The following is a 17,187-nucleotide window of genomic DNA, read 5'->3' on the forward strand; positions in this document are numbered from 1 at the left end:
AATTTGACACTTGGATTATACACAATGTAGGTAAGTATTTAAAAATATACCAGACAGTGAAGTAACATAGCTTTTTGAAGAATAGTATTTTGTGTAACATAAATCGAACATAAAATGTATGAATGAAATTGAATTTGGCAAAATGTCAATATCGGAAGGCAAATAAAATGGTTTTGAACAGAATTGTGAACATCGCAGTAAAAAGAAAGCTGTCGTGACAACCGCTTCTTTCATAACTGTTTATTTTATTGCCTTATGCAACCTTTTCAATTTGCAACCACGTAAACGGGTGACTGATATCGTTTGTATTGCTACTTAGTTTTTCATGTTTATACGTTTATAATACTTTACCTACGGGCAAACAAAAACTACTATTGTGTCTATTTACAAGCGATACGGCCACGCGCTGTTATGAAAAATATATTAATTTAGGAAGCAACCTTCATACCGCTTCCTAAAATGATCTTAATATGTTTTCTGTTAGCCTTGGACTTCTGAACGGAAGGCACGCACAATGCAAGTACGAATTTTGTTCTTCAAATTAACATATCCTTCGCCCTTTGCGTAATTATTTGGTTGCTAAACTTCCTCACATTCATCGAATGGTTTATAACCAATTGGAAGATACTATTGTCTGTGATATGTAGGTACTATTTGTTAACAATGGCTTTGGGTTGTTCCAAGTTGTGGGCTTCTCGTATGTTAGGAGTACCTACTGCAAGTTGTTGGTAAACAAGGCACTTATATTAATTAAGGTTTGAGGATGTTTTCGTAGAAGGTAGGTTAGATTGTTTGCTACTCGATAAATTACTTACCCTACATTAAAACCACTCGGAAATCTATAAATCCATTAAAGTAATAATTCTATTCTATTTATTAAACTAGGACATTAAAATGTAACGGTTGATCTTTTAATACTTAACTACGCTGCCCACGACGGAAAGACACAATAATGCACACCTTATACTAACCTTGACACACCTGACTGAATGGAGAACGGAGAAACGATAAAAATGACATCGATTCCAAAATTATCTCTAATTCATATTTCAATCGATAAAGTGACATTATATTTAACATTAAAGCTGCACTATTCGGACATGTCACCTTACCGATTGATATAGAGCTATCTGAAACCACACAATCCTTCCGCGCAGTCATTTTTATCTATTTTTCTCCTTTCTTCACAGATTTTGAAGAGTTGTCCCGTCAGAACAAGATCACGAAGCAGATTCTCGAGGCCTTCATACAGAAGAAGTTGGGTCTGGCAAGGCATAGCATCAGAGCGCCATCCATCCGGGATATCTTACCAATCAAGCAAGCAGAAGTCAGGCCAATACGAGAACTAGGGCAAGATAAAGACCAACTTCAAGATGGTCAGGAATTGACTGAAGACGATAACTTGCAGAGTGTCGAGAGCGAACAGATTGACTCCATATATCCGGAAGGCATGTATACTAATAATAATGACAAAATCAATCATTTGACCTCACATTACTCCCTGCTGGTAAAAGTTTTCTTTTTTAACATCTCTTTGCTTGATCTCATGCTGACTAGCACTTACAGATTACCTGCAATAGATAAATGTACGTCAGTAATTAGGACTTATCTTCTCACCTATGACTTAGCTGTTATTGGCGACTGCTGTGTGCTGTGGGACCGCGAGCTTAAACTTCGTAGACGTCATTATTGTAATTATTGGCCACAGTTTCCTCCCAAATTAAAAGGTTAAGAGCCGTCCGTTATTAATTGTTTACACTGACTACTCCAACGGTGCTTCGTGGTTAAAAAAATTGCTTCACCTGACCCCCTACTGGCTTAACAAAGAGTTATTTCTCTCGTGCTGTGGTTAAATATTTGTGTTTGATGAAACTGCCACGGGATGTTGACAACGTTCTTTTATTACCACAAAGTATACCGCAGATACATGATTTCGTGAGTGTCAATCTTTAACGTGAAAATTCAAATAATAGATACGGAATAAATAAATAATATTTACGAGGTAACATCGAATCATCTAGACATTTTGATAGAATAATAAAAGAACATGGTACGTCAACGGGACCTTGCATATCTACTACGGTATGATATTGATTAATGGGTCACTTTCCATAGAAAGTATCCATGATAGCCCAGAACACTTTGCACTAGGAGGTAAGAGTATTGTATTAGCCATCCTGGAAACCGAACGCCGTGCGTGAAAATGTCGCAACATGCGTGCCTCTTACGAAAAGCAAACCGCCATGCTTGCACTAAATTGTGGGATTGACTAACATTTGTCAACGTATCACGTTTACACCTATGTGATATTTGCCGTATAATTAACGACGTTTGTCTTTGTGAGCTTGGCAATGTTTGGATGGCGGTTTCGTGAATGGAAGTGAATAAATATTGCTATACATAGGTAGACGTGACGAGATGTACCTATTGCATGCGATTTTTGTAGATGGTCCATTAAGATATTCTGACCTATCTGGTCCATTTTAGTGAAACAGTCATGTCATCTACACCGACAAAAGACGTCGTGACGACTGACAGGCAGACAACGCACAGCCAAAAGTAGGTACTCGAGTTAGAGGCTTGAAATCTGGCAAATGATTTCCTAAGGATTATAGAGGTGTACTAAGAAGGGATTTTACGAAATTCCTACGGGATAGAGAATTGGTCAATTTTAATTATTCTTCATCGCGATAAAAAAGTTTCTCACAAATCTGGGAAAATTATAGGTCATACTATATACATAATAATATTGTTTATATTTTTGGCGCAGTTATTTGACAGAAAACCTGACATAATGTACCAATTAATTTACAATTGCCTAAGAATAAAATTTTGTTCTTTCCTTTCTTTTATTTTCGGAATATCTTTTTCAAAGGTTGTATGTTTTAGAAATAAAGCTGTTCTCTTCTACCTACCAAATGAAGAATACCAAATTAAGAAACTTAGAACAAATCTAAATCCTGATCTCCTTCGTCTGAACGTTCCTTAAAAACGCAGCTTCTTAAAAATAGTGTCACCCGCGGCCATGATGACCATAAACAACATACTTAATTTTTTTCTCCCCTGCTAATGACATAGGTCTCCATTCTGCCAATCTCACCTTGAACAGTTTATTAGCTTTAAGGGTTAAAGACCGGTGTAACGTCCTACCGGTTTAATAAGAGAAAAACAGTATCGATCACCAACGTTCAACCGGCTATTAATTTGAAAAAACAAGTTATTCAATACGACCTTACCTACTGCGTTAATGGCCAATAACCACCATTAATTTGATGAGTCTCCTCATAAATGCTATTCAGACTATTTGATAGTCTTCTCAAAAATACAACTTTTAGTTGCATCAATCTATTAAGAAACTTTATTTGCTATCGCCTACATCTCGTTCTGACACGAAAACAATTACTTAGTGTCCATTAGGGTAATAACTATCCGAAGTTTGACTAAATAATGTCAGTTATGCTTGTTTATGTCATTGCTTCAATTAACCCCTTTTGGGCGTAACTTTTGATTACCGAATAACAAATCGGTTTATAGTTTTGATATTCTCTATCTATATAATCTATAATCTCGTTGCTTTTATTAGCAGTTCAATACATAACATCATAGTAAATTAGTAATTAAGGTAAATATAACTTTTTAACTTCCCTTTAACACGTGTTGTTGTTTTTATTTAAGTATATTAAAAGTAATTTCTTTTTTGTTGCAGGTAGGAGTAAAAAGTACCCCAGCCCTCCTTTCGAAGCGGAGTCGGATGCAAGTCGTAAGCGGGACCAGTTATTACTGCTTTAAATTTGCATTCTGCTCAACGCAACAAAATGTGAAATCATATAAAGCTAAACCACAGAACTAATTGGTATTAAGAACTTAAGGGGAATAGCTATCATAGTTTTATAATAGTTTTCATATCTTTTAATTACACTTTTATACCCCCGAAATTTTATAATTATAAAAAAAATAACGTTATTCGCTTACTGACAAACAATACGTTGACTAAGCTACTAAAGTTAGAGACTGCACTAGATATCATAGAGGTGTGTTAGAAGGGATCTTTCATAATTCCCACGGGACGAAAGGTAGCTTTTTTTAATGTTTTATTAATTTGCGCATAGCCACCAGATAGGTACCTATATTAAGTAAGACGAATAGGTGAAACCTAGATGATTTCACATTTTGTGGGTCATACACAGAAGGAAGCAAAAATTATTTTTCCTTGTCAAAAGTTAACTAATTTATCCTCCAATATAACATGTTTTTCAACAGATTTTCGTTGCGTACTTGAGAATACAAATATTAATGTTTATCCTGAATATCCTTACTTTTATCACTACCATTGGAAAGACGCTAACCTAAATCTGTGTATGACTATTTCTATAGCATTCAATCAATTTGCTAGCCTAGAACTAAGCTTCAAATGACCTAGCGCTATGGTCATTTATAAAATATCCTCAACGCAGGAGCGAGCTTTGCATAACTGTACCACGGAATAGATTGACTGTACTGACTGTACCACAAAAATCATCATAGTCGTTGAACACACACAGCCTCATAAAAGTTTTCATGATACATGGCCACATTAGACATATTTGCTACGGGATGTAGACCGTGATTATATTTGTTAATACATTTAATTTTGTTCTTTTTTAAGACATTTTGTGAACTTTTGCAAATGTTATAAGAATTTAATTGTTATTATTGTCACTATTTATTTGGTAAATGATTTCTATTTCCTAAATTTGATATTAAAAGTGTAATTTTAATTTTATTCATTTTATGCATTAATGCATTTTTTTTTCATTAATAATTTCATTCATATTCATTATTTTTTTCTATTCTATTTTATCATTATAATTTTATGTTTAGCTGACCTCTCATTGTATTTTGATTTCTATTATACTATATTATTTTATTTGCGTACATTTGACGATCTTTTGTAAATTAGTTATATTAAATGACTTAACTTATGTTTATATTGTATTTTTAAGAAGATAATAAATATTAACTTTCTATCTATTGAGCTGCCGATATTTTGACGCATTTAGCAGCGACACGATCGTGGGTAGGTAGGGTAGGGAATACCCCCTACCTACTTACGTGTAATCATTAAGGTATTAGCTATGCATAAAAATATGTATCAGGAGGTCATTGCCAGTAGTCACGGTCGGCATCCCTTAGCAAATATGTCTCATTGTTTCATAGTAAACTGGCATTTTGAGTTTGTCTAGAACGTGTTTAAATTCTGTGTGGTAAAACTCGAAGCGTTTTTACAATGTTGTATCATTGTCACCTCTGTGCAAACATGATAAAGATACTCGCATGCAATTCACCGCTTTTTAAATTAGCTTACATCCATTTTTTGCTTATTATAAAAAAGGCAGCTTATTTTTAAGATTGTCTGCCACTAGAATTTTGTTTTTGAAATTATGTATTTATACATAAAAATGGTGTTAAAAGTTGAAATAACTCAGGAATATTGCAGTACATTTTAGTTTGACTGAACACCTCTTAAATGTAGGTATTTCAAGTTTTTTGATTGATATCGCCGATATTTTAAGTGTAGCGCGTCAAAGGCATGGCTTCTTTTTGAGTTAAAATATCCGATCAAAAAACCTTTAGGTACAGAGGTGTTCAGACAAAGTAACCCAACCATCTACTGAAATGTGATTAATTTTAATTGAACTTGTCTCTTTGTCTTGTCTTAACTCGGTAGTCAGTGTTCTGCACTAGAATTGGTTGGAACAGTAAGAATTTCATTTATCTTCGCATTTTCGAAGGCCGCAGTTATAACTTTTTTCTTTACACAAATTAGAAACAAAAATTAACAAACTAAAAATAAAATTGTTGAAGGAAAATCTCAAAACGTGCAAGTGCAATAACAAAATGCTACAAATGGCAGTAATAAAGTAGAATTAATAAACTAAAGTAAAGTAAGTTACGTAACGTATCTTTCTTTAAACCGATCCCTTTTAATCAATGACAAATAATTGATCGAACTGATCACTTTATTATTTGCGATTAAACGGTGACTCGATTAATTTTAAACGTACCTACCTACCTACCTATGGTAAACATTTTGCATCTGATTAGACCGGACAACGAACTGGAAAGATCATATATCAAAATCACGTTCGAATCACCAAATTGACACCACATTACAACGTTAGCAAAACTAAAGTTCGTGTTTATGCTGGATCTTGGCGACATAAAATGTTTTTTATACTTTAGTGCATGAAGTAAAATCTTCGTCTAAGATCAAGATAATAAGGTCTCAACAGCCACAAACAAAAATGTTTCTACATATTTTTTTAATCATATTTAATTTATTTAAAATTAAAATCAATTAAAATAAATCAATAAAACTAAAAAATATCATTATATAGAAATGCATGAAAAATAAAAGGTAAGTAAGTGAAAAATTGTTTCCACTGTTGCTATTTAATTTCCTCGCAATCAAAGTGAAAAGCAGAGTGTAAAACTCGAGTATTAAACCCATTTTCCCCTCGACATCTCTATCCACCTTCGCCATGCCGGCTCGGGTGGCTATATGAACGTCTTGGGTAAAATGGCTCGTTTTATGCTCTTGTTGTACAATCTACTATTAATTATGTTTAATTACTAATGAAACTTAACGCGCAGTCGTCAACATTAATGTTTTTCAGTAATTTTGAGGAATGATTCTGTATCGTCCATGTGTGCTTTAAAAGCTATATTTATGGTTAGATGTTATAGGAGTGTTGTGGGACGGTCATCGCAATGCGGTCTGACATTTGAAGCTGGCCAAGGTCGCTAAGCAGCTTCTGTCGTGAGCATCGCTCGGCCCGAATCAGGAGCGAATCATTTGACTATATATATAGGTACACCTACATGAAAGAAATCTTTAGACTTTTTTGTAGCTTTTCTGAATTTCGTAAATTCTTTGATAAAAAATATATATATTATATTTAAAGAAATTGTACAAAATGGTTTTAAAAAAGTATTTAAGAAAATACAAAATTCAAATACCTTTCTAATTGATTATTTGAAATGCAAAATACAAAATACTTCCGCGTTTTGTATTTAAAATATAAAATGGAAAATGGGTATTTTGAAAATACTTTGTTCAAATAAATTACTTTTATTTATATGAAATTATCAAAATGAATGTTCTTTATTTGTTACTTTTTCTTTATCTTCTCTTCTTATTTGTTCTTTATTTGCAAACATTCAATATACTGTTCGACTCAATTTTCAGTTATAAATTAGAAATATATCGTTTATTGTTTTTAAGTTGCTTAGGATATTATCACTGAAACTTGAGGTATAATTTTTATTCTATTTTATCTTTTTTCCAAGTAAACTTAAATTTTCTGCACAAAAGTCAGTTTACGTGGTCAAATGTAGGATTAACCCTGATTACTTTAAGTATTGTAAAAAATACAAGGTATAAACTTGCTGTTTTAAAACATGGATTGAAGTACCAGCATGCAACATAAAAAAAATTAGGACATTGATAAGACTAATTTTTTTTAAATTTCCCGTTTGTCCAAAATACAATCATTTTCGTGGTCACACTATTAAGTAATTTAAACAAAAAAAAGAGGTCAAACCTCCTGTAAATCCTTTTTAACTATAAGCAACTTTGAAAATAAACTGCGTCAATAAACGTATAATGTTTATCGCAAGTCATAATTATATCTATAATTATGTGTAATAAAGGTTCAGTTAGATTTGCGTCAAAGATCGAGCGTCATTTTCGTTACGGTTGCGACTTGGTAAGTATTGGTAAATAAATATAATGTTTACTGGTGCTGTGTCATTTGCAGTTAAGTTATTCAATATTGATTTCATTTGCTTCAAATCTATAGGATATTTACTGCAGAGCCGCGAAAGTAAGAGCTTTCAATTTCGTGGTCATCATTTTCGTGTCCTATGGCCACGAAACTGATTACGACCACGAAAAAGATGATTTTCCCTACAAGTAGAAAAAATACAGAACACTTTTTATAGAATTTTCTGCTTTTTACAGTGTAATCGTTTATGCCGATATGATTTAATTGATTTAAACGAAGAATGGTTGACGTCAACAACATTTGCTCCAGGTGTGGTTATAAGGAATTATGACCAGTGCTCGCCAATTTTGTTAACTGGCGAGAGTTCAAGAATTATTTTGCCCTGAATGTACGTGTGAAATGTATATATATCTAAATATTAAAAGAAAACTTCGTCATTTACAGAGCATTTTGTTGTAACATAATTTCGTTCTGGTTTACCGTAGACCTGCACGGGGGAAGGTATTGAAAACTGTTTTGGTTTGTGAGTTGAAGTTATTAATCTTACTTTATTAAGTAATTTCTACATAGTATTTAAAAGGTTACAAAAATGACAATTTGAAGTCGTCATTTTCGTGGTCAAGTTTAATTTTTTTTTATATAGATATCGATTGTCTATTTCTGTTGATACCTGATTAATTAAATAATGCTTATTCGTTTTCTCATTATGATCGGATTTCATTCAAATAGTACAATTATAAGATTTAAAATAAACAAAATGTTCTTTTTCGTGGTCTCGATCTCATTTTCGTTACCGTTAAAATTGGATTTTTTGCTTTTTTAACCAAAATAAACTTTATCGATCTCTTATAATATAAAAGCATCTTATCGGTACATATCCTTTGTTCAAAATAAAACAGACCACATCAAAAATGTGTGTTTTTATTTCTGTAACTTTATCTTACACCTCAAATAATTACCCATTTGTTCTTTATTTGCTAAACATTTTAACAACACTAACTGTTCGAAAAAAGCATCAGAAATGTTAAAACACCCTCTAGTGGTCATTTAATTTTATCGAATTGTTGAGCCATTTACATGAAAATATGAGTATTGGATTTTATAAATAAGTTTTTGATAAAAAAATATTTATAATACAAGCTTTTTTGCTGACTGTACTTTTTTGTTGACTGTACTTGTATTGTCACCCAAACTACATTTGCATACCAAATTCCAAGTCGATGCCATTAACCGCTGAAGAGTTCCGTCCTGCGGAGACGATCCTGGCCGGACTACCAGGATGTCAGTACCATATTGTATTGTCACGCAATTTACACAAGTATACCAAATTCAATCCAACTACTGAAAGTTGGTCGTATTTAATTTGCAAGATTTGATTACAGACAGACAGACAAAGGGGTTAGGTGAAACTAAATAAAAGCTTGTCATATAAAATACATCTCAAAAAGTATTTCAAATAAAATGCAAAATGCTTTTTATATAAGGTAGGTATTTAAATACAAAATATAAAATACGTATTTTGCATTTAGTATTTCCATTTTAAATACAAGTCTTTCAAATAAGTCGCAACTGTCTATTTAGTCCGTTAGTTTCTTCAATAAAAAAAATAAAAAATCGGTCAAGTGCGAGTGCGAGCGACTCGCGCATGAAGGGTTCCGCACCTCCGTACAATGTCTTAAAAACAAATAGTTCAGTAATATTTTTTGTAGTAAAATCTAATACAAGCTACTCATGAATCGAAACTCGAAGTTTGTCTTTCCCTCTGACACTTACACTGTTTGCGAGGAACTTCGAGTTACGAAGTAGCTTTGCTTTTTTGTTGCGGTAGGTACTTTTGCCCCTGGTTACCAAAGTAGGTAGTCGTCAAGACGAATCAAATGAGACTAAAACCGATGCGGTCGTGTCGTTTTATTACAGAGTCATCATCATCATCATCCCAGCCTATATACGTCCCACTGCTGGGCACAGGCCTCCTCTCAGAACAAGAGGGCTTGGGCCATAGTTCCCACGCTTGCCCAGTGCGTATTGGGAACTTCACACACACCATTGAATTGCTTCGCAGATTCGTGCAGGTTTCCTCACGATGTTTTCCTTCACCGCAAAGCTCGTGGTAAATTTTTAATGTAGGTAATTCCGCACATGAATTTCGAAAAACTCAGAGGTGCGAGCCAGGGTTTGAACCCACGACCCTCTGCTTGAGAGGCGATAGGTCAAACCACTAGGCCACCACGGCTTCCGGTTCAATTATTTGTTATATATTTTTTTCTTAATCTAGCTCATTGGTTGGGTACCTACTTGGGTATAAAAAAAATCTAATGTCGAGCGTCGCCGTTCTCTATTACGCAACAGATCTACATGCACACTAATGTATCTAATGACAATCCATTTGCAAGATTTCATCCCCACATACACATACACATTACCTACTAGTGAAGTTAAATCTAAGATAGTTAATAAATAACAAAATACCACCTACAGAAAATTATTCCACAACAAGCTTGTCTTCTGACAAAAAAGATTGATTGATGAGATGGTGTATTGATTGATAGCCCATATTTTATATTGATTTTATATTCATATTGTGTAGCCAATTTTTATAGTTTATGAGCATTCTTATAACGTAACGAAACTTACGGTACAATTGTTTTGAAAGTTGGTCAATAGCCTGATATTGGCACTAAAACATTATTTGTTTTTGGCCGATTTCGGCAATGGTACATGTTACGCGTTAGCATTTCCTTTCATTAGTAAAACGATAAATTTTAGCGATAACAGTGACCAAAAAAGCAAATGTACCAAATAAAACAAAAATAATGACTAAACCAACTACGAATTCATTTTGAACCATTAATTATTCAAGAACACTTGTTGAACTAATACATTATATATATTTTCACCGGACCAAAACAAAAATTTGAATGTAAATAATGAAACTGAACAAAAATTTAAATTTCATATAACTTATAATACTTTGCACTATACGAAACTTCAGAAACAAACAATAAAATAAAAATAAATGGCTTCAACGCAACTAACTACATTCCAATGTAAGTTCACATCAGTAATATTACAAAACGAATCCATAAGTAGAATAATAGCGATGTGTAATCACACATGTGCTCGGTACATAATTACTAGTTAGATAAAAGTCAAGGATTCGTACCATCAAAAATTGCCCATGCCAGGCGGATAAAACGGTTGCAAAATGTCATTGAAAGAGCAAATGCTTATTTTCCTTAGAAAAGATGATGGATTAAATAATATCGTTATGATGCGATTTTTGCTGTCAAAAACAGTCCAAGAGCGTGTCAGAGTTACACTCCTAGCTTTTCCGTTTTTGTAGGTATATGCCTAATTATACGCCATATACGGCCTTATCTATAAAAATCCAGTGTTAACAAATAATGTACGCAGTGTGGGGTAATTTTATCTTAGTGGTTTGGATTCCGTGGATTTTTATTTTTTATTAATTGTTAGGTAGGTATTGTAGCGGCAATAACACATTACGTATAAATTTTAGCTGCTCATCTGTTACAGTTCTTGACAAATAACCTTTTGACAGATAGAAATAGATACACACAGACGGACAGAGTACTGACATGAATAGGGTTCCGTTAGCCACCCTTTGGGTACAAAACCCTAAAAAAATATCACTTTTGTGAAAACAGGAGTAGGTAATTATCGACTGACTGACCGTAGAGCGTTCTCCCAATAAGTTTAACAATGAATTCCCCCTTCAAGTAGTCACAATGTCACTACCTATGACTTTTACTGTGAAATGTTTCCACATTTTTAGTTAATTCGTTAGTACATAGTACAAGTGCTAATGGTTTTTTGCTATATGTAGAGCGATCTATTAAAATTAAAATATTTAAATATGCTGACAAGTTACAAATGAAAATCATTCGCAATAAGCAGAGGCTATATAAGAACGTAAAAAAAAAACATTTTCCTTAAGGTGTTTCATGTTTAATGTTTATTTGGGCAAACAACGGAACAATATAGAAAAAAAACATAAGAAAATAAGACTTAAACGAAACATAGACCAGCAAATATGCCACTGTTAGGGTATGTGTATTGTGATTTTTTTAGGTAGGTACTTATCCTGTGCATACAAACGCGAGAAAAGGTTTTTTTATTCATAGTGAATAACCAATTTGTTTTTAAAATGTTACACAATGTTTTATTCATCTGTCGACATATCCAAGACAATACCATAATACAATTTTATTTGTCGTATATTAAGATGTTTATATATGTATTTTATCCAACAGCTTGCCACATGCTGCGATTATTTCCATTTTATACTGCCAGTTCTAAAAATATCTCAATTATTTTAAGAGTCATGGCACATTGTTCACCCACCCTTAGCCTGGAACCCGATAATGCGTCTTAAAGGTGAAAAAAAGTGTAGGTCTATGGTCTACCTTGTCCTTTATAGGTCGTTTGCAGTAGATCGCAGCATCACTGGCCGGATACAGAAACTTGTTCCCATTTCAAATTGCATCTTTATAATCGCAGATGCTTGACTATTTTAAAAACTGGCCGGATACCTCATTAATAATTAAAATGTGCGGTTTTGGAGAACTCTGAGCTTTTGACGGACATAAGCGCTGGGCGACCTTGTGTCGGTACGAAAGTCAAAAATGTTCTTGTTGCATTTACATACCTACAGTGTTTATCTTTTGAGTATGAGATGCCTGTTGGTACAACAAAAATTTACCTACGTGTGCCTGTTTTTCGTTATCTTCGTAAGAAAATCATGTAATAATTTTAAGAAATACAGTACCTACATGGAGGGAGGCCTTTGCCCAGCAGCGGGACACCTCTATAGGCTTTTGAAAGAAAGAAAGAAAAGAAAAACATTTATTTATTATATTTAATTATTTTAAATAATAATAATAACAGTACCTACACAAAAGCCAGATAAAATACTTTGTCGAAAATGTAAAGTGAACTGAGCACATGAGATAAATCAATTTATCAGTGTTTGTCTCTTCTTTATTTAAGTAAGTAAGTATTCTTTCTAGAAAATCTAACAAAAAATATCGCACCTCTGAAATGAGCGCCAATTATTAAAAAAAATAGTTCCGTAATGATACTTTAACGACATAACACACAATAATATGTCTAATTAAAGATGATATAATAGTTGCAACTTGTGCCTTAATTGATCAAAATTCGCGCCCCGGGCCTGTTATCTCATTCACAGAGTATCATTTTCCTTAAATTTTAGCAATCGCGTTCATTGGCCGATAGAGCCCCAAGCGTCTATAACTATGACAGTTTTACATTCGATAATCCTTGCAAAGGTCAGTCGGAGTGGCGTAGAAGATGCGTTTGCACACTAACACGCTTGACCACAAGAATGCGGCTTTCATGCCGAAGGTTGCATAAAGCTTCTCATTTCAATCTGAACATTGTAGAACGCAGTAGGCAGGAACGCTACAACCGCCGCGCACGCGCGTTCCGTTCGCGCCAATTGCTTGCCAAAGATTTCTAACTTTTTAATTCTTTTTTTCAATCGTCTCGGTTTAAAGTGACTAATGAGGTTGACACAGTGTTCTACAAAAAGGTGCATTTTTGCGGATTGTTTTGTTATGTAAGATTACGTTAGAAGATCAATATTTGAATAGCTTCCGTGGTTGTATTGGTATTACATTTTATTACTTTATTTGTGTTAACATTGCAAATATAATGTTAGTAATTTAATAACTATATCAAATCCCTTTCCTTTCTCGTAACCTTGGCAATACAAGCCTAGGTTCATGAAACCCTTTACCTTCAAACAATTGCAGGGTCGATAATTTAGTATAGGTAAACTGATATAAGCTTGCTTTTGTTTTAAATTATGTCACATCCTACTTATAATTGCAAAATTGTCTCAACCGGAAGGCTGTGAAAACTTTCACTTAATTTTTTTTCGCTCACCTTTTGTTTTTAGACTTAATTGTAGAATGAGATATTCACGCAATCACGCAGATGCTTGTTTATTAAGTTAGGTGTTATAACTTAGAATCAGCATAATTATCGTAATATTAAATGGATTATTATGAACTAGCTTAGCACAGTGTGAAAAACTGCCCCTTCGTAACCCACTTAATAATTTTACGATTTACTTTTACTAATATTTACGATGCGTCGATCGATATTAGGTATTATTTTTAAAACAAGACGGGATATGCGACCCGGTATTTTATTTTGATGGCCCGCTACCGGGTCCCGATCCGGCAAATGGGAAACGCTGAACTAGCCATTTTGCAGTATTGCTTGATCATGTGTTGGCTTGGAATTCCAGGAATTAACCAAAGTCCCATGGGACTCTCTAAAATATATATTATCTACCGTTACGTGCGAAATTATATTCGAAAATTACTACGAGCTTTACGGTGAAGGAAAACAAACCTGCGCAAACCCGCGAAACAGTTCAATGGTATGTGTGAAGTTCCCAATCCGCACTGGGCCCGCGTAAGAACTACGGCCCAAGCCCTCTCATTCTGAGATGAGGCCTGTGCCCAGCAGTGGGACGTATATAGGCTGAGATATGACGTCAGGAGACCAATCAACATACTCCACTGCATTGAAGGGAGCAAAAATGCATAATTTTATGTGACTCATTTGGCATAGTAACAATTTTATATTGTTGAAACTTAGACTTATGTAGTGTTGTCACATTAAATCGCATGTTGTATAACCGGTTTTCAACTAGTTCTTCAAAAACTCCTTTTTCATTTTGTCATCTTATAATCATCTAATAATGTCGTCTGTGTTAGCGTTGGCATTCAATGTTTTTAAGTTTTAGTTTATTCGCGATTTAAAGTAAAATGAATAAGTAGTTTAGTAATGCTAAAAATAACAGTAGGTTTTTCATTTCCACCTAACCGGCTAGCTCGTGTGACCACCTGACACTTTGTTGCTCAGCTATCCTTTTCTAATACAACAAGGCACACGCGAAAGAGAGGGATAAAATCTGTCAACGCCTACAGTCTGCAGAAGCAGTGGATAAGCGGTTGTGGAGCTCAAATGAATACTCACGACTCTACTACCAAGGTATTAAGCGTGGTCATCATCATTGACAGTTAAATGCCTAGGCCTACTGCTGGACACGTTCCTTCCCTAAAGCACACCACTAGCAGTCATGCGCCACCCGCATCTAACGGAACTTTTCCATTCACCAAGTCATCATTCCAACTTGCATAAAAGTTAACTCACGTTGCGTCCTCTGATATCAGCAGGGCTACTACGATAAAGATAAAGATAATTTATTTGTCAAACATGAGTTCCTATATACAATTATTAAATTGAATATATATTTGTAAAATAATTTTATGTCCTGACCTTCATGTCTTAAATTTTTACAATAACAAAATAGGAAATAATTAAATTATAATCATATATTACATTAATGTTATATAAATAATTTTGCATTTAATACTAATGTTAATCAGTGGAACATTTTGAAAACAATTTCTCTTTTATATTATCTAGTAGATATTCGTTAACAGAGTAATATGCCTTGTCGGTTAAAAAATCTTTCAATGCTTTTTTGAAACTAGGTAATACTTCCTTCTCTGTTACAGTTTTTGGTAGCTTATTGAAAATTTTAGGAGTCATCCCTAGCACATTTTTGGAGAACATAGCTAGTATGTGATGTCCATCGAATATTTTTCCCCGCCGTCGACACTGTTGAAATTTTTAAATAGATTAAAGTTTGTTTTGGCAAAAATTGATGTTTCGTAAATGTACAAGCTGGGCAATTCTTAATTTTTTGAAGTGTGGTTTGCAAGAATCGGTAGGTCGCAAATTACATATTGCTCTAATGCACTTTTTTTTAGCCAAAAATGCTCGGTCCTTATCAGTAGAATTACCCCAAAACATTATTCCATTCGAAAATCGGAAATCGGAGTTCGTAACCTACCGTCCCTCTCACTCTCGAATTAAATAATATAAGTGTCGGCGCGACGATACGATAAGAACTTCGATTTTCGCATTTCGTAATAGCCCTGTAGAATCAGAGGGCATATTCTCTAACGCGTTGACGACCGCGATCGCATTTCATCTTGTCTTTTTATCCTCATCTTACACCGTGTGACAGGAAGAAATGGTGAAAACGATTGGGATTCGAAGTGTGTTAGATAATACTTAAGGCCTCAGGACATAAGTTAGCTGACTCACCGGAAATGTTTCTGAAGTATACAATGGTTCGAGATCTAATGTGAAATTGAAGTAACCTTCAGCTAATATTCCGCTTTAGATAATTGAAAGCTAGACAGAATCGTGACCAAATAACCTTATTAACACTTAACCTAGGTCATTCGATAGGTGCGATAAAATCGTGGACAGTTCGTCAGGATGACTTTTAATATAACATAAACAGAGCTCGGAAAAGAGTGAGCTGTTTTGAGAGCATAACATGGATATACCCTTTAATTTTTTGTCATTAAATTGTCTCATATGTTATTATTATTAGCCTTTTCTGTCCCACTGCCGAGCAAAACCCTGCAAAAACCAGTCCTCGGAACTTCCACGCTTTCCGTCCACTGCATACAATTTTATTGTACTAAAGGAATTATTTTATTTAGATTGACTTTTTACTAACGCATGTGAAGGAACATTATGTGGGCAGGATTTTAAGTGTGCCCACGTAAGGATGTCTTAAATGTCTAGGAAATTGTCAGATTCTATTGAAATGTAGTTTACAGTCACTTGCATTAATATCTTCCACAGCGGAGTGTTCAAAAATATCTGTCACAGTCACATCGTACGGCTCTTGAAATAAAGTTGTATCAGATATTTATACATGTAGGCTTTATTGTATCTGATACCAGCTGCTGCTAGTGCTGGTGACTATTTCTTTAATTTACGCTCTATCCTAACCTCTATCAGTCTCGGTGTGCATACCGACAAAGCAAACCATTCGCGCTATCTAGACCAGAGTGCAGTTGCAGCAAACGTCTCACGGTATCGGAACTGCAATTTCCTGCAACAGAGCCGGATGGACCACCGGCCGCCCTAATTAGTTGTCGAAGTATTTATACTTCCTGGGTTACTTCACTAGCCCTTGATTTGCGGTAGGTACTCACTGTTGCAATGCAGTTTTTTTTGCGCTGTACAAAATAAGTTTTTCTAGCTTATGACTGTAGTTAATGCTGGACGGTGAAATGCTCTTGATTGTTATAATTAAACTGTTTAAATTTAGGATGGTGCAGTTCATTTAACGTACTTAAAATGACAGCGTTTTCTAATTGTATATGGTTTTTTTTTTACAAAAAGAATTTATTGAATCGGGCGTTACTTTGCGGAGTTCCATACCAATGAACTGAAACAATTAGTTTGCTCACCTGCGACCTTCTGATAGCTACGTTTATGCAAGAAATGTGTGTTCATACAGTTCCTCCACTTCCATACCGTAAGAACACGA

General features: G+C 34.2%; 1 protein-coding gene across 8 annotated transcripts in view; it reads left to right on the top strand.

Annotated features, from left to right (window-relative positions):
• LOC141430235 (C-type lectin mosGCTL-1-like) overlaps window positions 1–17,187 on the top strand; it is a 95,482-nt gene that overhangs the window by 48,380 nt on the left and 29,915 nt on the right. For 3 of the 8 annotated variants that reach the window (XM_074090833.1, XM_074090835.1, XM_074090834.1), the window contains exon 1: window positions 13,185–13,341. Coding sequence is in view for 3 of the 8 variants with exons in the window: in XM_074090839.1 (XP_073946940.1) it covers window positions 1,191–1,448; window positions 3,707–3,760 (312 nt within the window). In the remaining 5 variants the exon portion in view is untranslated. Of the gene's footprint in view, window positions 1–1,190; window positions 1,449–3,706; window positions 3,761–13,184; window positions 13,369–17,187 lie in introns of those variants that run through there. The other 5 variants (XM_074090836.1, XM_074090837.1, XM_074090839.1 and 2 more) reach the window with 4 other exon arrangements.

Source organism: Choristoneura fumiferana, chromosome 8, assembly GCF_025370935.1.
Source record: "Choristoneura fumiferana chromosome 8, NRCan_CFum_1, whole genome shotgun sequence".
Classification (NCBI taxonomy): Eukaryota; Metazoa; Arthropoda; class Insecta; order Lepidoptera; family Tortricidae; genus Choristoneura; species Choristoneura fumiferana.